Source organism: Cinclus cinclus, chromosome 1 (assembly GCF_963662255.1).
Source record: "Cinclus cinclus chromosome 1, bCinCin1.1, whole genome shotgun sequence".
In the NCBI taxonomy this organism is placed as follows: domain Eukaryota; kingdom Metazoa; phylum Chordata; class Aves; order Passeriformes; family Cinclidae; genus Cinclus; species Cinclus cinclus.
The window spans coordinates 111,561,868-111,589,094 of record NC_085046.1 but is presented as its reverse complement, the minus strand read 5'-3'; the positions used below and the strand labels follow the sequence as shown (position 1 = coordinate 111,589,094).

The window sequence follows — 27,227 nt, the reverse complement described above, 5'->3', positions numbered from 1 at the left end:
GTAGATGTTTGGACTTGCTTGCTGATTTCTCACAAGAACTCATGAAAACCTCATCAGAACTGAAGAACCAAAAGCAGAATACACTTCATCAGTCATTTACTGTTCTTCCACAGAATACAGAAAGTTAAGTTTGGTTTACTAACAATTCAACGGGTCAGGCAGAGGCTGAGGGATACAACTTGAAGTTGCTCCTTAGAAACTATTCCCTCAACACACATGGTTTAAATGATGGAAAGAACAATATATTGTGAACTTCATGTAATCCATCTCTGAAGCTGAAACAAAGTGAACTATAAATCTAAGAGTTAATTCAGACTTTTAAATTCAGATTCAACTTCAATGAAAACCTATGTTAAAGTACTGCAACAGAAAACAGCTTACAAAATAATCCTTACATTGGAGAACAAACACCTACAATAAAAGCAAGGACAGCAAGAAAAAAAATCATGATGGAAGAGGTGAAAGTATTAGCTTAAAGTAGTAGGAACACAAAGGGAATGTGACAGTCATATATATAATTGCACATCATCATGCAAGTTATAGTAGTCTCAGATTCTTTGTGCAATAATGGTGTGAGAGAGTAAGGAAAAAGGATTTTCATCTATTTTTTTTAATAGGCAATTATGAAAATGGATTATCATCACTTGCTACATTACAAAACTAATTAAAAAGTGACTTCAACATACCAAAATGACACCACTGTATCATTGTAGCATGTTATTGCTAAATTATTATCAATTTGACCATGCCTCCTCTAACACATTTCTTTTTCAAGAAAAAACAGCCGCTTAACTTTTGGTTTAGATATACCTCTGTCAGAAGTTATGAAGTAGGTTGAAATATAATTAATTATATATTTATAGTAATGTATTTAAAAATATTTGATTTTTTTATATATTCTTTGGAGTTAGATTAGAATTGGCCCTTGATTAACATCTTCTGGAGGTTAAGTTCTGGACTCTTCAGGAGTAAGTTACCATCTGCATGATTATGGAGTGGCACACAATGCAGTTGAATAATTTTAAATGGTAGTTTGAAACTGAAGTTAAATTTTCAAATGTTTATTATTTTATTGTAAGACAAACCTACTGGATTAGCATTCACTTTAAATATGAATATTCATATAAACATGATTGCATAAACCAAAATTTCAGTAAAAGTGTACAGTCTTTGCCTTAGTTTGAACCTGTTACCATTTTTATTCTCACAGAGCATGAAAGATCTTGTTGGAAATGATGAAAGATCTTGCTGGAAACAAATTAAACTGCTTGATTTTATCTGCATCAGCAAGTTGGTAGATAAAAGCAGTAATGGACTGCTGAAAGAAAAATGAGGAGGCGAAACCCAGTTATATTAAAAATATTCTATATTTTTTCCAAATCAAGATATAGATAATAAAGAAAAAAAGGTGAAATAATAAGTGGGAGTCCCACAATAATATTCTATCATGAGAAGCCTGTTTGCCCACTCTCACAGATCTGCTATAATCAATCAATCAATCAATCAATTAGGAAATCATTACTCTGAATTCTTGATTGCTACATTGAACATCAGGAGAGACAAAAACAAAAGAAACAAAAAAAAAAACAGGTGAAAGTATTAAGATGAATCTGAAGTTAAGATTATACAGGAAATTATTTTGGAGAAGCATGAGGGCAATATTGAATAAATGTAATTCTAAAACACAAAAGAAAAATCTAAACCAGGAATACTACAGTATGAATCAATCTGAAAACAGAACAAATATAAAGTGGCTTCTGAGACAAAAGTCATTCAAGAAAAATGCCATATATTTTTTTACTGATGGCACAGCAGTGCTTCTACAAAGTACACTGCAGTGCATTACATAAGAAAGACAAAAACTGTCAAATATTTAGTGGCAGAGGTCACTGTTATTGCAAGTTTTACACAGCAATGCTAGTCTTAGATTTTCCAGCATGCAAGTACAGCTTCAAAGATAAGAACAGTTTCTATAAAAGGTAGAAGCATAATTGAATATGAACCTCCCCTGACTCCTCTTGCAACAAAGGTACTGTGCATTAAAACTGACAGCAGTGTCGTTTTTGCAAATTGTATCTTGATTAGTATATACCAATTCAGTCCATCTGCCTGTGGTGGTTCACAGGTCAGAAAAGGGCTAATATATAACTAACTAACAGTTTGTCTGAATAAAAACATGCCAGTACTTGCAATCCCAGGAGGACACAGAAGATGTGTGAGCCAATACTTGCACAGACTAATATGCTAATATGGCTCAGGTAGCTTTGTGTAACTCCTGCCAACATCAGCTAAAGCTGTTCTAACCACATGTACATTTTATGATTAGAAAATCAATATTACAATTTGAATTAGGTGAATTTTTTATAATTGTGGTGGGTCACTTTTTCTCCTTTTTTAAGTCAAAAAGTCATGACTTTTTGGTCATGTGAGAAGTTATGTTTAAAGACTTGATATGTGATTTTGCTATAAAATGTCACTAGTAATCTGTATTTGAATACTGTGAATCTCTCCACTATCATCTGACAATAGAGTAAATAAACAAGGAACAAGAAATATGTGAAAAAAGAACAATGTGTCTGAGGTACAGCTTTTGTTCTTGCTTGTATCCGATAATCACTTCACTCAGTATGCTCTCATTCCTGGTATTACATTGAGAACTTAATTCCTGCAAAGTTCTCTTGTGATATTCATTAACAAATAAAGTAGCATGTAAGCCACTAAGAATATCTTAACATCTGGATTTTGTCCCTGATCCATAGAAAATTTTTCCTTGTCTGTCCATGAACTTCAGTTAAAAAATATGTATCACATTGTCATAATAACCCAAAGATTGTACTTCAGGTGACCTCTTCTGAAGGCTAGATAGCAAGCTGTTTGGGAAAAGAAAAAGCAATTACTTACATAAAAGAGTAACAACTTGAGAGCTGCAGAAGGTCATAATATTTCTTAAATTACATCATTATTTCATATGGACATAAGTTTTTAATGTACCAAAAGATGAACACCAAGGTAGTTATTCTCACCTGTATCCGTTCAACTTCTAAAAAAGTTGCTGTTTGGAAGGCTTTTTCCCATAGTGTTAGGTCAGAATCTAGCTCCACAGAGAAGTAAAGATCTTCTCCAGATTCAGACTGGACACTGAAGCAATGTTTCCGACGGTCCAGTAGATCACTGTCCTGATGAAAACCTGAAGTTATATAATCTGGCATACATCAATTAATATTTTTAATTGCAAACATTTATGCTTCAAGCCCAGCATTTTTAAATGGCACTTTAAATTACAAGGAGTAACCACAGTCACTGAGGAAATGAAAATCAGGGGTTTGGTCTAAACATTGACATTTCAAAGAATTTTAAAAAGGATGCCTGTATTCAGAATAGTACAGAACAGCATACCTCAGGCAGTAACTTTAAATATTTTATCAAATCACTTCTCAAAAATGTTATCAGCTATACCCTTTTAGATAAGATATATTCTATAAAAGTTTTCTACTTCCTATTCACACATGAAGAACACAAATATAGCTTCTCTGACCTGTTTGACTTACACACCCTACTCTGGAAGGTTGGTCAAAGGAATATATTTATTTTAAGAGGCATGAAATGTCCATATGTTCTATTTTCTTTATAGAGGCTAGAGAAAACAAGTTAATATTTCTGGAGGCTTACAAAATCCAACATATAATTAGCCTTTAAATGGATACTGCCAGTAGAGACTATAGTGGCTGCCCATGGTATGGTTACTGGCTTTGGTCCTAGAGGAAGAAATTACTTTTGGCTTTACTTTCAACATAACATCACACAATGGATATCAGGTTATAAATATTTAATAATTAATGATTGCTAGCATTTGTAATCAGTACTAAACCAAAGAATAAGCAAGTTAATCAGGAAATCCATTCATTAAAATGTTTTCCATTTTTTAAAAATTTATTTATGCAATATAAAGGATGCTTTGTGTTAAAATTCTTGCATGTAATTTGCTCTTGTGAAAAATAGGTTTGCAGAAACAGGTTTAATTAATTTAGTCCCTGCTACATTAGAGAAGTTGCTACAAGTCACAGGCTCACCAGCTGGTCTTGCCAATGCATCTGGAGATTTGGGTATAGGTAGCCTGTATGCAATTTCCACAAAGCTAACCCATAGCAAAGGGCAGAGTTAAGTTCAGTAAAGGAGACTCACAGGACAGCATTGCCTTCTGGTTATACACAACATGAAGAGACCAAGGGGAGCACAACCAGCTGATACAAGCTGGAAGAGCAGCTTACATTGTTCAAGTCAGCTCTCCCTGGGGCAGGAAACCAGGAACCTAAAGCTGATTGAGAACAAAATGTATAAAACAGGAACCTGTCTGAAACTATCACTCTCAGGTATACAAGTAGGCACTGGGAGAACAAGCCCTAATTTCCCCTTTCCATTCATTCAGTAGAGATGTGACAAACCTGTTCAAGAAAGCCAGTACAGCATGCATTCATGAATGCTTCTGGCCGAAGCCTGCTTTACAATTTCTAGAAGAATCAGCTATGGAGGCATCATACCCTCTCTGCAATCATCATGACCAAAAAAAGTGTTGCTAGGATTTAAAAATGACCAGTCACTGTGGAAAAATCTCCTTTCTTACTTCCATCAAGTGCTAAGCTTAGTATCTCTACAGTGTTAAGTCATGTAAAAAAATCATCATGAACATGTTTGATCTTAAAAGAGAGCATTTCCAATAAAAATAATGTTCTTCCAGATCTTTCTTCAAAATATTCACAAGGATGTACAGTTGAACCAGTTAGGTGTAGCTAAGTAATAGTCTATGTCCTATCAGAAACACCCTTTGTCTCTTTTTTAGTAACACTTTCCCCCCCCCCCCCCCCCCCTTTTTTTTTTTTTCCTTTTCATTGAGGCCCTTCTTCTAAAACTGAAGCATCAATTCTGTCCACAGTATGTCCTGACCAGGATTCAAAATAGAGGTTATAATATCCAGGTTGTTGCTAATGACATCTGTGCTCCATTGCACACACAGCCTCAAAGTACACAAAGCAGCAGCACCGTGAAAAATGTTTAACCTTGTGGATATGTGTAGCAACAAAACACAGCATAATAGAGTGGTTGGGTTGGAAGGGACCATAAAGATTATCCAGCTCCAACCCTTTATGCCATGGGCAGTGAAACCTTTCACTTGACCAGGTTACTCAGAGCCCATCCAGTCTGGCCTTGAGTACTTCCAGGGGTGGGACATCCATAACTTCTCTGGGCAACCTGTTCCAGAGCCTCACTATCCCCACAATAAAGAATTTCTTCCTAACTTCCAATCTAAACCTACTCTCTTTCAGTTTGAAGCATTTGCTCCTTGTCCTGTCACTACATGCTCTTGAAAAAAGTCCCTCTCCATCTTTTTTATAGGATCCCTTTAGATACTGAAAGGCCACAATAAGTTCACCATGAAGCTGTCTCTCTCCCAGGCTGAACAATCTCAATTCTGATGAGCAAAAGCACTGGAAAACTCTCACTCCTCCAGGGCAGAAAAGCTAATTCTTTCAGAATGACAGCACTTCTTGTCTAACAGATCTTAAATGGGGGCTTGAACTCCCAGTGCTTCCAGAGTTAAATCCAATTGAATGGGCTTGTTGGCCCACAACCCAAAGGACCTATTCAGCACGGAGTATGGCAAGACTTGTGTGAAAGCTACATGTATTTCCTGGGGAGGGTTCTAGTTCTTCATAGCTACAACCACAGAAGAAACTAAAATTTTTTGAACTCATCTTTACCTATTCTTGACAACAGTTAGAAGAGAATAAGAAATTATTAATAATGTAGACTTTTAAAGCTTTTCTGAAACATGACTATGTGGGATTACAGGTATCATTGGCTTTAAAATAACTGAAGTAAATAACCCCTTTTTTCAAATGGGAGAGAGCTTAGTGCATGCAGTTCCAGAAAGCATATCTCTATTTATTTGGGCATAGCTAAGGTTTGATGCTTTTAAATTGCACTCTTAGACTCTTCCAGTCCTACTGGCTTTTTTTGTCTCCTACTGAGAAGAATATGCTCTCTAGTAAAAAGAGAAGCATTATTGTGTAGACTGTGGAAAACAAAATGTTAGAAGCTTTACTGAGATTGATCTCTGTTGAAAAGCTTTTGAAAAATGCAAAAATCTCTGGAGGCTTTGAAGTGATCAAATAAACACTTAGCTATTATATTATCAACATTGGTAGTAATATTTGTACTAGATTTTACTAAGCATTGCATCAAACCTAGAGGACGAAAAAAGAGCTAAATGGGATCTACCATAATCATCCAAGTTTTTACTACTTATGTATGAAGATGGGAGCATGCTTTGATTTAGGAAACACTTAATCAGTACTAGGTAGTATTTCCCCTTAGTGTTGTGCATATAACAAGTTTAGAATATTTCAACTATTGCATTATATTGTGACAAACAACACACATAATGGATTCACTTATTATTGGAACTTACATTCTGTGAAGTTCCTATTCAGAATGAAAACAAAATTCAACAGTTCCCCAGAAATAATAATTTAACCAAATAATAATTTCAATTTGAGAACAGCTCTAATATATAAGGTTGTGACTTTGATACGAACATCTATGGTTAGGTCCATGAAAACAGAAGCTTAAATCAAATATATTTAAATAATGTATTTCAGTTTTTCTGAAATTGCTAACATGCATATGAAATATTCCTTTCCTAAACAGCAGTATTCCACCCTACTTATAAAAATAGTTATATTCAAGTTTTCCTTTAGTACTGCTTCTGCAGCTTTTTATGCTTTTTCTCCAAGATCTTCCTTTAGTTTTGCATTTCTTTGCATTAAAAATCCGTATTCTAAGTTTATAGAATACAATGACTTGTACAATGGAGAACTGGAAAAAACAATATACAGGCAAAGCTAAAATACAGAAATACAGCTATCCAAACGTCCTTATAAAGGCAGGAATTTAAAGGGTTTTTTTTGTTTTGTTTGTTTGTTTGTTTGTTTTATTTTGGTTTTTTTGTTGTTGGTTTTTTTTTTTTTTAAGGAATCCAACCAAGAATTGTCCAAAAGTCCTCAAATTTTAAAAAACTTTTCAGGAGTCTCAAAACCAAGCCCGGATGAAGCAGGAAAATCTTCATTAATTAACATTTACTAAACCACTACTTCAACTAAAATATGAATGTCATTCTACCCATTTAAGAATCTGCTATGACCCTGTATTATTATATTCACTTACTAGTCAATGATGGAAATGAGCCAATTTCATGTTGATTTTTAAGAACCTTTTTATACTGATAATGATTAGTTGTACTGTTTGCCTCTGATATTCTCGTTGTGAATTAATAAAACTGTCTGAAGGGAAACACACAAAAATTTTAGCAGTATGCTACTTCTCACTAAAGGGAATGTAGTCCTGCTGAAGGATGGGCTGTGACAAAAGACATTGGCATACACCCAGCTTCAGGGTAATCCAGCATCTCTGCTGACAGGACAGTATGACTCCTGCTTGCCTAATTAATAATGATATCCATGTTAAGTGAGAGTAATAAATTTGTCCATGGGAACTAAGCATGGCTCATTAGGCAGGTCCTTCCAAATCAAGGCAGAATGCTTCTTTATCACTAAATAGTGACTTCGGCTTCTCTTCTGCAGGGGTAACCTCTTCTCTTTTGAAACACTATTCTTTCCAGAAGCAGCACTACTTCTTTTTGATTACTTGTGTTGTTCCATTTTAAGTATGATGAGTGCATTAAATATTCATATTTTGGCTACTATTAAAATCTGCTAAGATGCATGAGGCCCTCACCTCTTGTGAGTAAGAGTTGAGTTCTTTTATTCTACAAAGCTTTCTGCAACAGAAAACAAAGCTATATTTGCCACTTTCATGCTCATGGCATGATTTTTACCCTTAAGGTTCTCAGCAGGTTTCTGGAAGTCTGATTTGCCTACGAAGTTACATTTAATACACAGAGTGGCATATATATTTTGCCATGGAACTGTAAATGTTAGTGACACTGGCAAACAGTTTTTGATGTGAACAACAATTCAGGTAAGATGTTCACAACCACCTTACACAGATAAAATAGACCTTAACTTTCAAGAAAATTCCATTTCAGCTTAAAATTAGGTAAGTATTCATGTCTCTCATATTAATTATAACAATTCTTCAAAACACATAAATGTTTTCTTTGTTGACTAGTTTAGACAATTCTGCCAAAATAAATCTGTCCTATCATAATCAAGATTCAAACCTAGCACCTAAATTCTCTGAAGATAAAATGTGAAAATACTTTTTCTCTTGCAAGAACTCCAAAGCAACTGTAAAAATTGTAAAAATCACATCATGCCTTTACACTTGCTGGCATCAGTGCCCTGATTGTTTTACTGCTTGTGTCTCCCTTCACCTGTCAGTTCTGGCTACATAAACATACATCCTTCTTTCTAAGGGCATATAATGATCTATATCTTCAGCTGGAATTTTGGGAACACTTTGCTTGAGCATCACCATTAGTTGCTATGGTGATGGTTCTAATAGCATTTATAGGCAGCAGGGAACAGATTCACTCCAGATTGAAAAAGATATAGCTTCTCCAGCATATCCTCATTGCTCAAGTAACAAATAAAAAATATCCATGCAGGCATGTGTTTGATCATAGCTTATCTTGTTTTGGCCCTTCTGAATTTTATTGTTAAGAAGTGTAAAATATCTTGAAATTGCAGATATGTATATACACACACACATATTTAAGTAAACACAGAACTGCAGCCAAATTAAAATGACATGTTATATTTCAATGTTCAGATTTTACCAAAAGTATGTTTATTCAAGGAAAAATCTTTTTATAATCGCAGGATAAATTTTACTTTCAATTAAATTTCCATTAGAAAGATCTGTCTGATGGCTGGAAAGAAATAGAAACGTTCATTCCTTGCATTCCAGTAGGTTCAGCAGTAAGCTTGAATCACTTTCCTATTCTGCCTGAATAGGACAATTAACTTCTTATTCTGCCTTATTAAAAGACAGTCTTGAAGACCCTCATCTGAATCAGAGCAAGAGTCAGAAAACAGGTTTGCTCTGAGTCAGTGCTACAATTGTGTCTATTTCTTAATGAAATCTACTGAGAAACTTGTTTAATTTTTTGGCATATGAGGAAAATTTTCAAAATGTTCATAAAACTGACTAATCTTTTGCGGAAATAAATTATTCTAATACTTTCAGGAGAGGCATTAGTAGTCATTTTCTGTTACAGAGAAATCAGAGATGGGTATAATTACAAACAGATACTAAAAAATGTGTTTATCATCTCCTTGGAGAGTTGCTAAGGTTTTTTACCTCTCCAAACTTTGGGACATTATTTGCTGGAAATTAAGTTTAAGAACAGATCCTGTGAGAATAAATATAATGATAACGGATAGCAATGTTGAAGAGTGATCCTATCTTCTCAAATTTAAACAACTGCAGCTGATTTTTTTCCCCCCATGTTAGCTGTCTGCCTGAGGATATTGTTGCATTTTATATTATAATTAAAACAGCTAAATCAGTTCTGTAAAATAAATTAGAAAAATGAATTAAATAGGTTTGTCCCAGTTAAAAAGAAAGAAAGAAAGAAAGAAAGAAAGAAAGAAAGAAAGAAAGAAAGAAAGAAAGAAAGAAAGAAAGAAAGAAAGAAAGAAAGAAAGAAAGAAAAAGAGAAGCATCAGCCCCCAAGTCTGATTTTTGGGCTGCTCTGTGACTTCTGTTCTTCGGACTATCAATGGCTGAGTCAGGGACATGGACACTTCTGCTGTCCTTGGGAAGAAAAGTTAAGATCTATAAAAAACCCTTAGTTGTTCTGGGCAAAATATGATGGTTATCATTTTGAAGATTTCATTCTGAACATGCTGCATCCCCATGGCACATAGGAAGAGAACCTTCCCTATATTTCCCTCTAGTCAGGACTTGTTATCCTACTGGCCATAGTACGTGAGAACAGGACACGCCAAGTTTCTTTAAAGTGTCTGTTCACCTCTTCAATAAGAGAAAAAACACCTTACTCAACAGCAGAAGTAGACAAAGAAATTTCATGAAAGAAAAGTCCTTTTCATTCTCATTTTTGTCAGTTTTTGCGTTTGTAGTTTTTTTCACCACCTTTTGATATATTTGTTTTAAAGGCAGGAAAAGATCTTCCTCATAAAGGACACAAACATTGGAAGGAAAAGCATTAAACCTGATTTAATAAAAGTTTGGAAAATTAGCCACCAAACTGATTATTTATTTTATAAAATAATTACCTACTTGACTGCATACTCATTCTTATTTAGTTTCCTTCATTTTTAAACAGAATTCCTTACTCAAATTGCTTGTCAATACATTATGTCAGGGTGAGAGTACATTGGAGTAGCAGTGAAAAGCATTTGTGTTGAGTATCAGTATGTCAGAAAATTTGTAAAAGCAAATGCGTAAGCAATTTTTATTTTACATGTACTTGTTAATAGTGCTAAGAAAAAAAATTAAAAAGAGACTGTGGTAAAAAAGGTCCTATCATAAAACAGCAAGTTAAAGATTTTTTTTTTTTGGGCAATTAATATTTCTGGTTTCACTGCTGGCTCTGGCTGTTGAGAGTAATCAAAATTTAGACCTTCACTGAGAAGAGAATGCACCAAATGAAGTTTTGAATAGTTGCCTGTAAGACAGGAACGGTTTATTTAATAAAAGAATTGGGACACAGTTCCAGCGAAAAATACAAAATTATCACTGTTGCATGATTGCCTAGAGTCACGAATTCTTTGTGCAATAAAACTGCAGCATCTCAAGCTAAATTTAAGTACTGTGATAGCCAGAAATTAAGATAGGCAAAAACTCAAATAATTAAAGTCCATGACCATAAAATAAGAGAAAATTGATAAATTAGAGAAAACCATTACACAGAAATCTACTAAAATTGAAGAGTCAGAGTATATTAGTTAATACAATACTAAATCACTCCACTCTTTAGAAATTCTCTGATTCAATTAAGTCATTGGATGGAAACTTCTCAAGCTGCAGATAAATCTCAAGTACCTTGGATTTAAGACATATACTTTTCTTTCCAAGTATCCTTACACAGTATTTATATTTCACACCTCATTTCTGCTCTTTTTGAACATTCCCTTTGGCTTATGTTAAAAGTTAATTTGGCTTTGCTTTTCAAGAATGTTGCAACAGCACTGTCAGTCTTATAACTAGACAGGCAACAAAAAGCAATTTCTGAAACAGAGAGGTTGCAGAAGTAATTTAAAAATTTATTTTCTGAATCTGTTATTCCTTTTGTTTTCCTCTGTGTGTTTATCTTGTTATTTCTTCCAGGGAGAAGGATCAGACTCTGAGATTGGCAGCCCCAGCCCAACACAAGTCATTTATTTTTCACCCAAAAGGTGACAGTTTATATTAATATTGCATAAGAAATGTCAAAAAAAGGTGTGTGTGGTGGGGGGTGGTGAGGAAGTTAATAAAAAGGAGAAACCTCTCCAAAGTTAAAGGGAAATGTGAAAAGCCTTATTTAATAAGTTTACATTTCAAATACTGTTTGTCCTTCCTTTCTGAACCAAACAAAAAAAAAAAATGATCAAGCCTTTACACAGTGATAGTTGTCATGCATATAACAGCATTGCCTCTTTGCTTTCAGAAAAGACTCCTATATGGTGCTGCAGATTTACAGGAACATCAACACCTTTAACATACAGGGCCCATTAAATTTATCCAGATTAACAGGGATTAGAGCTTGTATAACTACGTACATGTTGAGGAGAAATGAACTGAAATCACATACGGAATCACAGAAACCATGTATGCATTAATTTGCTTCCAACTGAAATACTCAACACTTTATCATTCTTTCCAAGAACTGGCTAAACCCTGACTGAAAATCTAATATTCCTTGGATGTAGCATTAACCTAGTCATAGAAGGGATTCATTACTTCTGCCTCTTAAGCATTTTGAGTGCGAAGTAATTTAGTGGAATCACATTAGGATGCAAGTCTCACCATTGAGTGAACAACATGAATGATAGACCTCAAAATATGTTCTCTCCCTGTTTATGTGTCTATTGGCATTTTTTAAAAAAATATCTGAATACATTAACATTGTTAGTAGTTTCCCTTCCTTTTTATATCATCCTTTTCCCACACTTGACTTACTGGAAATGGACAGCATAATTATAGGCAATTTAAATGGGAAACATTAACATAACTACGTTTGAAGATTTTACACATACAAACAGCTAAAATAAGGAAGGAATCACAAGACTTCTGAGACACCAGGTTGGTCCTGATTGATACAGCAAGAAAATCATAGCTGCACTGATGTGAATGGTACTAACTATAAACACCAATGATTCACTACACTGACATGTTGCCAGCATAGACTGCCTTCCACAGTTATCCTCAAATTTCATTTCAGAGCTGATCTGACACTTGAATATGTTTCATGCTTTATGCTGAATAAAGCATGCCCTAACAGTGAATCTCCAAATATTTTTGTATGACATTAAAGACAGGAGGCAGGTGACTGAACTATAGAAAGCATTTTCTCACAATTAAAAGTAGATTTTGGGATGAGCTGAAGAGCATAAATAACTGAAGCAAAAAGGACAGATAAATGTAATTTCTTATGTTATTCTTTATAATTTACCTGAAAATGTAACAAAATTTTCTCCTCCCTATACAGAAAAATTGTTTAAATATTTAAAGTATTTACAAATTTATCAAACATACTTAAATCTTGTTAAATTATACACACTTACACATGCACACACTCTCAAAACACACATTAAAACTGTGTGGCAAGAGATACCAAAAATACATATACAGTTAAATCAGCTTAGAAATACTGAACAGGACAAAGCCACCTGCCTTTCTGAAGTTAGTGATAGAATTACCTGCTTTCCTGGAATATTGAATAATATTCAATTGCAACATTAAAATTAGTCGGCTGTTAATGGGACTTTACTCCCCAAAATAAAGGATAAGGTGAAACAAGCTTCCGTGAGAATAAATTAGAAATATTTATTGATAGCAAATTATTCCAGCAATTCTATTGAAAATGACTCATAGATACATTTTAATGTCGAGTGATATCATTACATTTACATTATCTTGCCTGACAGATTTCTTAACACAGATCACAGATTTTCTTCCACATGCTAGTGCCACTGTCACATTAGCATTAGTCTCAATAAGCTTGTAATTGAACAAAAAAAGGGGTTAAATGCTATTAACTTCTTACTTGTACCTTTCCCTGACTATCAGCACAGCTTTTACAGTTCCTACCTTCTTCGCCATTTTAACTTGCTTGACTTTCATTTCTACTCACTTTCTTTTTATGTGCTTATTTTTAAAGAGTTCTTCAGTGCCTTGTTTTCTCCCTGCTTCCACCCCTTGAACAACAGACCTATTGAATTTTTAATAAATTATTTCATATGCTTACCAATTTATGCATTTACACCCCCAGGTCTTATTTGCATCTCCATAAATGCTCCTTTTGCATCAAACATAGCCCACTGCTGTTTGCCATTATTTCACAATGAATAATTTAAACCAATCAAATTAAAATGTGATTTTTGTACTCAGCCTCCTTTGTCTAGGTTTTATGTCAAAAATTATTTCACCCTTAAAATCTTGACAATGAAGAGCATCTCTTTATAAAAAAAAAAGAGAACCTTTTTTATATCACATTATTGTTATAGTAGTTTATGAAAGTGGTTATAAGGGTTTGGTTTTTTTATTTAATTTTATTTTTTCTTTTTTACTGTATAGAATTGTAAATACTGAATTAGGGGAGCAATGATCTTTTGGTGAATTCCTGTCAGTAAAACTGGTTTTCATACAGTTCAAAGACTACTTTTTAAAGTGTATTTTTATGTTTCAATTTTTAAGGGTCTTCCTGGTTATTTAGAAGGTCCTAATCAAATTAGAATAGAGACTTAATGCCTTGCTTCCTCTTCCTTTTTTTTGCAATCTGATCCACAAAATAAAAGAGAAAAGTATATAGTTAAAACAAAAATAGTGATTTATTTTAAAGTATAATTAATATGAATCCACTAGCTCTAAACACATAATAATCTCTGACATCTCTGAATAAGTTGCTGAACATCCTGCCTTTTACGTTCTTGAGACTAAGGCAACAGTGACAATTGAAAATGGTATTTCAATCTTCTGTATCATTTGTGAAAGGAATCGGAGTCTTTGGAATAGCTACTAGAGGAAAAAGCACACTTAACACATGCAAGTAAATGAAAGAAAACATTGGTCATGGTGGTAGCCAAGTTTTGGGTTTTATTTAACATCTTCAGACTATATGCTCTTCCTGAAGATTAAATCAGTTAAGTACTTTGTAATTCACAAAGTATTGTGTGTATACATTAATATTTATTTACTGTTTTAGTATTTTTTTCTGTTACCAGAAGAGGAATTATTCTCTCATCCTGAAACACTAAAATATTAATATGCATTCAGCAGGATCTGGGAGTTCATATAATCCACTGTAGTGCCTGTCTTGAACAGAAACTTAGAGAAATCTCTCAAACCGAGGAAAATTACAATTCTATTTGAGAAGACAGGCTTAGTAGTAAGCCTCTCCAATGTAGACTGTTCTTGTGAAGTTCATCAGAATTTTAGTCACAATTAAGGAGTAGGAACTGGAGAAGAAATAGTTACAGACATTAAGTAAAGTCCTGTCCTTGTGGCACGAGGGACAGTTCCTGAAATTGCCAGTATACACAGGAGAAAATACCAGCTACCTTGGATGACAGTTGCATCCTAATGAATGCAAGTCTAAATACGGACATTTTTTAAAAAAATCTCATTGAAATGGAAGCAAGCCATACAGATACACTTTGCGTAGGAAATGATGTGACAATGCTTAATTCTAAAGCACTACTTCTCACTTCGGAGTTAACTCATACAAAAGTTAGAAACACCCTACTTGAAAGTCCTCCTACTTGAAGTAAATATTAGCCAGAAAAGCTGTGTCATTCTCCAAGTCAAATAGATTTATAAAAAAAGTAGCATTTGAGGTACTATAGAAGAGAAGAAGTTTGAAGGTGAACACAAAACATCAGAATATATTTTTTTTTATGTGGCCTCTGGTTTAAAAAACACTCATTGCTTAAATGGAGACTTTTAAGATGCTGGCATAAAAGCTGAACAAAACCTTGAGTTTCTACAGATGTTCAATGTAGTAGTGTAATGGGAAGCTGTTTTTCTTGGTTTTATTTGCTTTTATATTTAGTGAAACTGCAGTTAAGTTCTATAGCACCTGCTGTAGAAAACTAGAATATGGTGAAGATTAATGCTCCAACATCAGAAGCTGCAATTCCATTGCAATGATTTTTCCATTTCCAGTTTTTATTACGTACAGGTTTTTGTCAGCTAAAGAAACTGCTTAAACATTTCAGCATTTTATATGCCCAACCATATTTACAGAAAATAAAATAGTATCTGATTATTAATAAAGTGATAAAGAAACACATAAATTATATTCTTGTATTACTTATGCTGGAATTGCCTCTGTTAATGTAGACTGAGGCTGGAAGATCTACAACTCTTCCCAGACAGTTTGGAGGGCTGGATGATCAAAAAAAAAAAAAAAAACCCAGCATATTTTGTATACTCTTTTATGTGCTTCCACACAACAATGCCAGGAAGGCACTGGTTTAGGTTTTACTGCTTTGTGGACTGCCTCCTTGGCTGTAATAACTTCAGCTACATGGCTGAGAAATTAAAAAAACAAAACAAAACCAAAAACCAAAAACCAAAAACCAAAACCAAACCAAACCAAAACAAACAAAAAAAACCCCAACCAAACAAACAAATAAAAAAATACCCCAGTGTATCGGTATACAAGAATAGGGGACCCAGAACAAAGGGGGAGGGGAAGAAAAAATGGCTAAAAATTGGAAATGAGCTAAGAGGAGCATCAACAAAAGCAAACTACTAAAAGAAAAGAAGAAGGACCTTCCAATTACAGAAAATTATATGGCACACGTTCCATAAATTTCTGTTAAAAGAGTATAAAAAAATCTTTGGATATGTCAAAAGGAGGAGTCATCCTGGTTCCAAAACACTTTGTCCTCTGACAAAGAAGAGCTCCCTTGATGCTTATTGCACTAAGCCCAAGGCCTGAAGCAATCAGAGGTTACCAAAGGGAATGGGGGAAAAACAGTGGATGCAAGAAGTGGTATTTCTCAACTCTTTCAAAGCCTGACTGTGTTCTTAGAGCACTGCTCATTTACACACTCAGGGCAATGCCTTCACTGAGTGAACAACTTGTCCTGTTACTCCTCTTCCTATGTGAGCACTTCTAAGGAACCAATATTAGCACACACTCAGTAATTGAAGGACATACCACAGTAATGGCATGTTTTGCATTTGGGATGTTCTACTCCTTGATGAAGATTCCAGACCTCACAGCCAACACAGAGGTAAAAAACACTTTTCACTTCTCTGCTCAGATTGTTAGCAAAGAGGACTTTTTTCAGACTATAAACCACTTTGTTGTCGTTTTTTTGTTTTGTTTTGTTTTGTTTTCCTTTTGAAGTCTCAAGTGTAAAAAGTTTTGGAATTTTATTAAGTCATTCCAACTTTAATCTGCCTCCCTAAGGAAAATACAGTGCACTTTAGTGACCTACAAAAACTAAGAAATGTACCATTTATGTCAGTAAAATGTCTTCCCAGTTGGAAACACCTTACAAAATGTGGTATTTTCATATTTCTTGTTGATACTAGTCTGCCTCTGCTTAGATAAAACTACAGAAATCTTAAAATCACCTTTTATATAATTTGGACCCCCAAACCCCCCAAACCAACATAAACCAGAAAGCCCTTCATGTGATTAGAAAAAGGCATCACTTTTTCATCTCATTTAAGAAATTTTGAGCATCTGTTTTGCAGTGTTTAAAACAGAGAAAACACCAGATAAAATAATTCTGATTGACTTCAGAATTAAAAATTAAAAACAATGTATAATAATTGCCTTATTTAATTTACTACTCATAACTTTAACTTTCTAAACATGGATCATTATCTCTTCGCATTTATTACGCTTCAGGCAGACTGAAGAAAATGTAAAAAAATAATAGAAAAGCTTTCTGAATGGTATTGCATATTTTAAAGACTCTGGTCTCAGTCCTAGTGAAATCATACATTGCAGCTGCTATTAGTTCCATCAACATATTTGAAAGCAACTAAACTGATTGCTGTTTCTTGCAGTCCTCAGTTAGAAAAAGAAACATTACACTAGTTAAATGTGGCATTAAAGTGAATCTGTAAAACCCATACAGCATTTTGGAGAAATAAGGGAGTTTCCTAGTCAAAATCAGTTTATTTCCAATTTTTTTGCCATGCCTTCTAGTTTGATTCTGTATCTACTGACACCAGGACTTCTGATATTTGACCTTAAAGGGAAAAAATGGATCTCTTTCTTCAAGACAGTTGTGCTATGCTTTTGTCTGTCAAAGTGGCAATTTATTTTGTACTTTCTTATCATACCTTGAGAATTTTGCACATTATCTCATAAACTGAAAATGTTTTCTCAGCTCGTGTCCAATCCCAGGTTGTGACCTTTAAAGAACAAACAAAACACAAAGTAAACAGAAAAAGAAATGTTGGTTTCAATAATTAAGTTTATTAACAAAAAAAAATGTTCCCTAAACTATTTACATTGATTAAAATATATTCAGAAAGACCAAACACAGCCTCAAAGCAACAGCTAGGAGAGACCAGACTGTTCCATCTAGGCAATGTTTAGGAGATGTTCTCCCTGTCCTTACAATGCAGTTCCTTTGCATGCACCCTACTCTATGCAAAATGATGATATTTCCCCTGGGAACTTGCAGCAGTTGCAGTGAGATCCTGAGAGGATACAGCCCTTAAATTCATCTCACAGAGTCAGGGCCCTGTCTATTAGAAAACCTTTCTCACCACTTTCCTCCTTGCAACTGCATGCCACTATCTGCTCCCTATCACCTAGACTGTTTGCAAATCCATGCAACCAGTCTTCAACCTTGCGATGTCACAGACACCCCACATGCCTTGAAATTCAGGGGGAGAAAAAACAAAGCATGAAATAACACAGGCAGACATTAACTTTCTTTCTTACCAAGATTTATCTGCTCCAAAATTCAAGCAAACTAAGATTTGAATAATAGCATTTTTCTTTTTCCTCTTTGTTTTGGGATTTCACAACTGTTCTTAACTGTATTCATTTTAGGCAACTGTTTTACACAGAAAAATGCATACATAAAAGAATTAAATTAAATCATGGAAGGGCAGGTGTTAAGACTTAAATGAGACAGAAAGGGGTAGATGAATATATTCAGTAAGGGAACAGTTAAGGGAATATCAGAAAAGTGTATAAAACATGCAAGCAGAAAACAGGAAAATATTAAAAGTATCAAAATACAGAAGAAGGCACAAAATAGAATGCAATTGAGGGTATAAATGAAAGAATAATCATCTTAAAGGTAAGACACTTTGGACAGTGGCCCATATCCAAAGGAAGAAATCTGCATGATTAAATTTGTTAGGCACAATGAAGAGGTTGATGAAAACATATATCACTGTTTCTACAAGATTCAAGATAAACTTTTTGAAAAATATTTAATAGTTTCCAGAACCCAAGGAAGAAAATATTATATGAGATCAATTTATCTCTTATCTAAAGGAAAAATAATCAGTAATAGATCAAAATTATTTTGATGTTGTATGAGAAAATTCTATCCCTAACTAATATTTAATTATAAACATTATTGTAATGGAAAGTCCTCTAGGGAAATCACAGGCAGGAATGAAAAGTTCAAAAACACAGCGTTATAGTTCCTCTTCTATTAGAATTTTCTTTATTTGCAGACATTGTCAAATGCAATCTTCACTATCTTATTGAACTGTGGGTATTAAACCACAAAACTACTCTTTCTCCTATGGACAAAAAGATAAATTTCTCACCATGAACAGAAAAATGGGGAAAGGAGTCTTGCTACAGCCCCACTGAGCCCACAACACCCAGTTACACCAGATGAAGTCATATTGTGTCATGAAGAAAAGTTGCTATTATTGCTTCTGAAGCACAAAGTCATTTGGAGCTATGTTTAAAAATTTACGAGAGGCTCCACACCTTGGGAGAAAATATAAGAACTCCCTCTTCTCCCTGGTTTCCTGCTTTTGTTTGTACCTGTAAAGGGACTTCTTTTCAGGTAAGACCAAAAACTCTTTCTATATAAAGATATGTGCAAAGCAATTGTAGAATTGAGACACCCATAGAAATTGCTGCACCATTCACTTTTAATGTTTGAATTTAAAATACTGAGTAGCAAAACAAAGGGTGTTAGTGGATCTTTCTCTAGTAAATTTCCAATTAAAAACTGGAATAAATTTAAACTCACCAGACTTCTGTCCTGGTTTGAAGAACTAACCCTCAACAACTTCACACAATAATTATAAAGAAGGAAATGTAACAGGAAATAATAGAAAAAAAAAACAATAGTTAAAAAAGTCATTTTCTTTAAAAATTTCAAAATGCAAGAAACTCTAGGACTGCTCCTTCATCTGAGCATGGGAAGTAGAAGTACAAGATCAAACATAGGATACATAAGATCAAACATATTACAAAAGAGGCAGGGGGAGGCCATTGATAGACATCATTTAAAGACATGCTTCCCTAATGTGTTAGACTTTGGCAGAGACTGGGGAAACTTTTGTTTAGATTTTCTGGTTAAGAAAGTTGTAGGACATCTGTTTTCAGAAAACAACTTTGTCCAAGTAGTTTATACTGCACATATAATTAAAACTGGTTTTATTTTGACTATACTTTATACATCCCATAAAAAGTAGCTCTGAAACCGTCATTGAAACTTTGTTCATAATACATTCCAATTCCTGGAAGAGACAAACCTGCAGAATAGCAAACATAACTATCTGTAAAAGTTTGCATATAGAAAATAGGATTTCAGAAGTTTGCAATTATTATACACATTAAATGTTGGAACTGGATGAACTTTAAGGCTGCCTCTAACCTGAACATTCTACGAGCCTATGTCTTTAAGGCAGCTCTGTAGGAACTCTTCCTCTGTCCTAAAAAAAGCAGGCTTATCATTCTGCTTCCCTCCTACTACATGAAGAGAAAATATTTTTCTCTGTGTTTGAACAATTTTTGTACTTTAGACTAGAAAGCAGAATCTGGCAATACAAATTCATACTGTGCTTGCACCTGAAACAAGAGCTATAAAAACTTGAGGATGGATTCCTTGTCTTACACAATAGCAGCTTGCCAAAATTTTCCTTACTTACACCACCATGGTTCAGATTCTTCATATGAACATGTTGCTTTCACACCCATCAATCACCACCCATCAGACATTTACCCCCCAGAAGTATATTATTCTTATAAATTTATGATTCAGTAAAGAGGTTTGTGGTCTCTTCCATAGTTCTTAAATAAAATAATCTTCCTCTCTTTTATTGAACAGGATTTCTCATGATTGATTCTAGTACCCAGAATGGAGTTGGTTTAACTTGACAGACAGCAAATGCTCAAGTAGGTCTGGCAAAGGCAGGAGAGCTGGTTTTGAATTAAGGTGCTTGTTAGCATAATCTGACATTTTAATCTGATCTTAAAAAATATCCACCAAAAACAGCCAAGCTCCCAGTAACAGACTTGAGACAGCCATAACCCCACACCTGTGAACTAGTCAACAAACACTGAACACATGAAGTTTTCAGTTCATACTTACTTCCATTCCCCATTCCCATTTTAAAAAAAAAAAAACATTCTCATGTTTTTAAACCTTTTGCTAAACGAACACCAAGAGCTGCTGCTGATTAATCTAAAGTTTTGCAAAATGGCTTTACACTACCTCAGGAAGAGGTTGCCCCAAGAGGTGGTAGGTAAATGCCCCATCTCCAAAAACAATGCTTGCTGTAGGGAGGTTGGACTAGATGACCTTTAAAGCTCCCTTTCAACCCAAACTATTCTATGATTCTGTTTGAGGCAGGAAGCAGCTACAGCCTGGATCTGACAAACACAGGGTTTAGCAGCAGTCAGAAAGGTCACCCAATAAACAGGAAAATTTAATCCACATGACTGTTCCTGCCGCAGACATGGGACTGCTACTGTCTCCTTAGCAACTAGCTTAAAAGTTAGCTAGAGGATGTTTACTGCAGCTTTGATGTTCCATAAGACTGCGAAAGTAAATTGCTGAGTATAAGATGAGCGCTCAAATTTTGCCCAGTGTTCCCAGTGAGATTCCAATCAAGACATTTAACTTAAACAATTTCATTTGATTCTCTACCTTCCTTATGGGTGCTCTCAAGCAGCAAAAACTTACATTCAGGGTGGTATCTAAACAGAAACATATTGCCATCTCCACAGCATGTAAAAAGCTTGGATATTTCCCCAAATCTCAGCATTTACACTAGAAGGATTGTTCAGTTTAAATCCAAGAATCTTGCTTTGGGCCTGTTCTGTCTGCCAAAAGAAAATTAAAAGCTCCCTTTCAACATGACCAGATTTTTGTTTTATTTTTCTAAGTGCTCATTGAAGTGTGGAAAAATAAATTCTTGCTAGATACCCAGTCATCTGATGATGAGCTGTTTTCTATCACTTCTATACCACACACCTTGGAACTTTTCAGTGCTGTTAGTTGCAGTCCTGCTAGCCCAATGAGTGATACCTCATTGTGAAAGACTTGTACACATTACATGACATTATTTTATTTAATAACATTTATTCCCACCAAGCATGAGAAACATACTTACTGGAGGTGCTATAAATTTATACAGGGAAGATCCCCTCAGTGCTAGAAACTTTGGTGTGTACATTCGGTCCTGAAGGGAGTCTTGTTCCCGTTCTTCTGTCCAGCCCATGTAGACTATCTGACAAAAAAATCAGCAGTGTTGACAATTTCTCAGAAATTTTCTTGTGTTGCAAGTATTCCACATGCATAAACTGATGTCTGTCAAATTTAACATAGCTGCAAACTTTGAACCCCAGACACAATATGGTACATTGGCAGGTTTTATAAAGGATGCCTGTCAGGACAATGCAAAAAAAAAAAAAAAAAAAAAAAAAAAGAGAAGAAATACTTACTGCACTAGCAACAACAAAAAACCTAAACCACATACTGTAGGGATGTTAAAGGTTTATTCTTCATATCTGGTGACATATCATGTCAGTGAAATCTAATGCAATTGAAGTGCAAGGAATCATAAGTCAAGCAATCGGTATTACACAGCAACACAAATAAGCCTCCAAATGCAAGTTCACATTTACGCATTAAACAATATAACATTACAAATTTCATTTCCAATTAATGTCGATTATTTTTTTTTTAATTCTCTGAAAATCTCTGTGTAATAGTTTTGAACATTTTGCTTAGAAATAGGAGATTAGCATACTGATTTAAGTCACTGTTTTGAACAGACTTTATCTTCAGCTGAGAAGTAACCAGAATGCTGTAGACCCCTTACCACTACCTGCAGATCTTCTGACACAGATGTTTGAACTAGAACTTATTTCAACTCACTTTAGGATGTAGTTTCCTACCAATCCTATTAAGTTTGAGTTATTTAATACCAAATCCTTAGAGAGTAGAACATGAGTCACCGCTACGCCAGCTTCTGGAGAAACACTGAACAGGGAGTAGACACACCATGGAACATTTGATTTATAACTGTGCCATTGGCAATAAAATACAGTTTCCAGTATGCATGGGTACACTACTGCCATGGAAATGGTTCACCCCATATTTCATAAAGTGTTGCTAATAGGATAGACCTAACTTTAAATGCCTCTGTGAAATTGATTTCTAAACTAACAAAGAAGGTATGGGACATTCTCTGTCTTAAATGTCAGTAATAATCATGTAAGGAAAATGGTTATAATTATGTAAGGAAAAGGTAAACAAGTCAACAAGTTTGCAAGCGCACCAATGATATGAATGTCACTAAAAAAATGTTTTTACTGCATATTTTACCCTCCCAGATTTTTAATGTCGTGTACTTTCTGAAAGAAATTTACACTAGCTGATTTCTTTACTTTTGGACAGAGAATTTTCAGCAACTTTTCTTCATTGAATATGCATTGAAATAAACAGTGGGTCTATTGTTTTTCTCTCTTTTATTTTTTTCTTGGGCAGGCAGGGGAGGTTGTATTTTTTTAATATAATTTACTGGAAATTATTAGCTTTTTCAAAATCCCCTTGTATGAAATCAACACTACTAGCCTGTCAAGGTTTATTATATATTTTATGGTCTATAAACAGAGACAGGGAGAAGCTCCATTTTTTTCATATGACAATGACACCTCAATACTTAATTATTTTGTCAATATCAAACACTAAAACTGTCATATAGTCTCAGGTTCAATGAAGAACATGTGTTGAAGTATCTGCTCGTTCAGTGACTAAATAAGTTTATAAAAGTCAAAAGAAGACAGATCTGTACCACAATATTCAACCATCAAAAAGGGTGCTAACACTGTATTGTTATGCGATAACAATTAATAAAGCCATGTTCTCTGAAATCTCATTCATTCCTGAATGAAGAACTAATCAGAAGGAAAAAAACAAACAAACAAACAAACAAACAACTGACTGGTAAAGGGAAGTTTGAATTATTTCAATTCAATGTTAATTCAAATTTCTCTCATTTCTGCTGTTTCATATGCTATACTTAAATAAGATCCTTAGTCCTCCAACTTTATTTCAGTCTCTAGATCTCAGTGACTGAGGTGGGTTACACAGAAGAGGTATGTAAGTATAAACAAATTGCACTACTATGTACAGAAGTTTGGCACATTTTTCTGTCTATAACTGAAAGAAAATGCATGATCTCTGATTCCTAGGAATTGAGATATCTATGGTTCAAAATTAATTCAATTTAATTCATTTGGTTTAATCTTGATTTGTTTCATTAAAATTGGACACACAGTAAGATGTCATCTTGCCTGATGATATTTAATATCACAGTAACACAGTATGCAATCCCTTCTTAGTGTTTTTCTCTTTCATATTTCTACATCTACTATTCATCACAAGAACAAGATACAGTCACTCATGCTGTGCAGATGTATTGATATTCCATATTTGAGTAACTCAATACTAAAGCAGCCATGAAATTTAAGGCAGTTGCTCCCTTAAATATTTCTCCCTTGCCTCTGTAGATGATAAGGAAAAATTAGATCGATTTTCCAGGCAACCTGCTGTACCAAATTTTTTATTAACAGAAAAGCATTTCTCCTTCAGACTCAATACCTACTATTCAATATAGAGAGGACTGTCAAGCAAAGGCTGTATGATTATAATTAGGATCATTTACAAATTTGTTTGAGTGCATGTGCATATCTACATGTGTGGATTAAAATAGCACAGACTATATTCTGGAAAACAAGGCAAAACTAAACAAATACTTCCTACCTATTTTAACAGATAACTCTGAGAACTACGATAACTTTCAAGTTCCTAAAGTGATCTCAGCTCATCTGAACATACTACATGTGTGAAATTAAATAAAATACTGCAATTTTTTTATACAATGAAGGTGAGAAACTGTTGAAAATTTTCACTTCTGAGGTAAAATAAATCACATTTTTGAAACATTTCTGTTACTGGGAAATGTTCTGACTTCTAAAAAACTTCTGACCTATAAAAAGTTAGAGAAACTTATTGACTGGAAAGGGATTATGATTTAAAAAATTAGTAGTTCATGCATATGTATGAACTGAAATATTGGATGAATGTGATCGATAACTGAGAGTTTTGGATCATATCTCAGTGTAGCTGCACATGTGGACTTGGCACATATGGCATTTCATGAAATTATGAAATTCCAAAATTTAATTTCTGAAAATAAATGCTTAGCACAGACACACGATAAATGGATATAAATGTTAATCACAAATAGACAGTGCATAGCACACTCCCTTTATAAATTCAAAAATCTAGTTAGTTTTTAATCTTATCAAGTTTTTTTGACTCCCTATAAAACTGTTCATTGTTATCAATGAACATGGCAAGGGTGGTGAAAACAAATTTTATTTAGGATTCACATCCCATTTGAAAGATTTTTGCAGTCTTGGTTTCTAACTTACCTCAAGCAGCTCATTCTTCAAAATCAAATGGTGACACAAATTAGTTAACTTAGTGGCTGCTGGTTCAGTAACAAAGATTCAATAAGTCATTATAGTTTATGAGTTGAATCATGGACAGTTTAAAAAAATCTATATTGAAATGAAAAATGAAACAGGACAATTTCTTCAGTCAAAAATCCATAATCTTGTAATTTAATATATTCTTAAATCACACAGACATCCTAAACAATCAAGATAAATTGCCATATTTTATATCAGTCCAATATACAGCTAAAAATTACTTAAATAGACTTGACTATCAGAGAGACTTTTTCAGAGTTTTTACACAGATTTCATTATATTTTAGGAAGAATAGCAAGACAAAAATGCAACAAAATTTCCCCAAAATGAAATATAATATGTATGTGACATCGTAAAAGTGAGGCAATTAAAAGATCAGAACCGATGCACTGACAGCTTTTTATCTTGCAAGTCTGATACTCATACCTACATTATGTGGAACTGAGCTGTAGGGCAACAGAATGAACAATGAATCAGAAGACAAGTAAATATGTCAGACAACACAGAGGGAAAATAAATGAGGGATGAGAAATTCAGATAATGATCTCTACCTTGGTTTTAATACCATATTCTGTGTTTTAAAAATAATATTCTGTATAGTCTAAAAATTCATTGTAGCCAATTGTTAAAAGGAAACCAGTAAAAAAACACATTTGAAATGTGGTAAAAAAAATTGAAGAAATAGAGTAGTCATAATGCAATCATTAGCAAATTCTGCTTAGGATTTGGTTTAGGAAAAGGCTTATGATTTTCATGCTGAGTAAAAAAAAATCTCAAGGTCAACAGAAGAACTAATCACATAAAATTTTGAATGGATGCTTGAAAAATTTTGCCCTATTTTAAATGCAGTCAAAATGTCTCCTATCATATTTTCTTGGGTTTGTGAACAGTCTGCTAATCTTTCATAGGATTTTTTTTTTTAATTCCTGTGAATTATGTTTTATCTTCCTCAGTAAAAAAAATCCACTAAAACTTTAGAGCTATCACCGACAAAGATCACCTTCATATTTCTGAACCATTCAACTACAAATAGATTATTCCATCTAAGATTGCACATGAATTGTATCTCACACCTTAATTTTCTTCTGTGTAAGAACTCACACTGTAATCTTGCTACCAGACCAAGGCTGAATATAGACTTTCCATTTGGCTTTTTCTTGTTCTTTTTTTTTTTTTTTTAAATGACCACACAAAAATTGAGGAAATAGTATCAGGTCTTAAAGTAAGTAGCGTCAGAGAAAACAGAAAATACTTCTTAAACTATGGAAGATGATTTTTTGCTTACAATCCAGACAAATGAAAACTGGTATCAAAGACTGAAAAGAAAGTATATTTGCTTTCTTAGCAAACAACATCTTAGCAACAACAAAGACAGATGTTTACAATAACAAAACTTGCCTGGACCTCCATAGAGCTCTGTCCAAAATTAACAGTGCTGTTTGAAAAACCTGCAGAACAATTTATGCTACATCCAACAGCATCCCATGAGGGAATTTAGCACATTCCCAATGATATGTACCGGATCTTCCTAGAAATCAGGACTACATTGGCTGCTGCACGCCATCACTCCCTCCACAGGTTTGAAAAATGGTTACATGTGGATACAAGACAGTTTTCCAAACAGGCAAAGAACTATGTGTTGCTTTTCCAGGTTTCTTCTTCTTGTTATAATCCACTAATCCAGAGAAACATTTTGTCTCACCCATTTGGTTTTTCATCCAGTGCTACATGTTAATAGTAGCAGTTTATTTCAAAGCATTCATTTTACTTATTTAAGACTTCTAAGTAGCTGTTTATTGAAATAAATTCTTCTAACGACAAAGTCAGTTTGAACCTTAATTGGGCAACTGTGCCTTTGTCAAAATGTCAACTTTAGAAGTTGGGATTTTTTGCCTCTCTTAAATTATTCAAGTCAATGCACAATTCCGTGTATTTAAAATTCATTACAATTTGAATTTGTTCATTTTAATAGAGGTGATTAGCATTTAGAAAGTGCAGACTTTTTCCAAGAAAGTCCTTATGCAGCTGTTATTACAAAGATGGATTTGGATGCAAACTGCAGTATTATATACCCATCTATATT

General features: G+C 34.1%; 1 protein-coding gene across 1 annotated transcript in view; it reads right to left on the bottom strand.

The window, feature by feature from the left end:
- SNTG1 (syntrophin gamma 1) overlaps positions 1–27,227 on the bottom strand; it is a 168,264-nt gene that overhangs the window by 23,873 nt on the left and 117,164 nt on the right. Inside the window, exons 13-15 of the mRNA XM_062513798.1 lie at positions 21,754–21,870; positions 17,491–17,562; positions 3,024–3,176 (exon numbers count right to left, since the gene is read on the bottom strand). Coding sequence (XP_062369782.1) covers positions 3,024–3,176; positions 17,491–17,562; positions 21,754–21,870 — 342 coding nt within the window. The remainder of the gene's footprint in view (positions 1–3,023; positions 3,177–17,490; positions 17,563–21,753; positions 21,871–27,227) is intronic.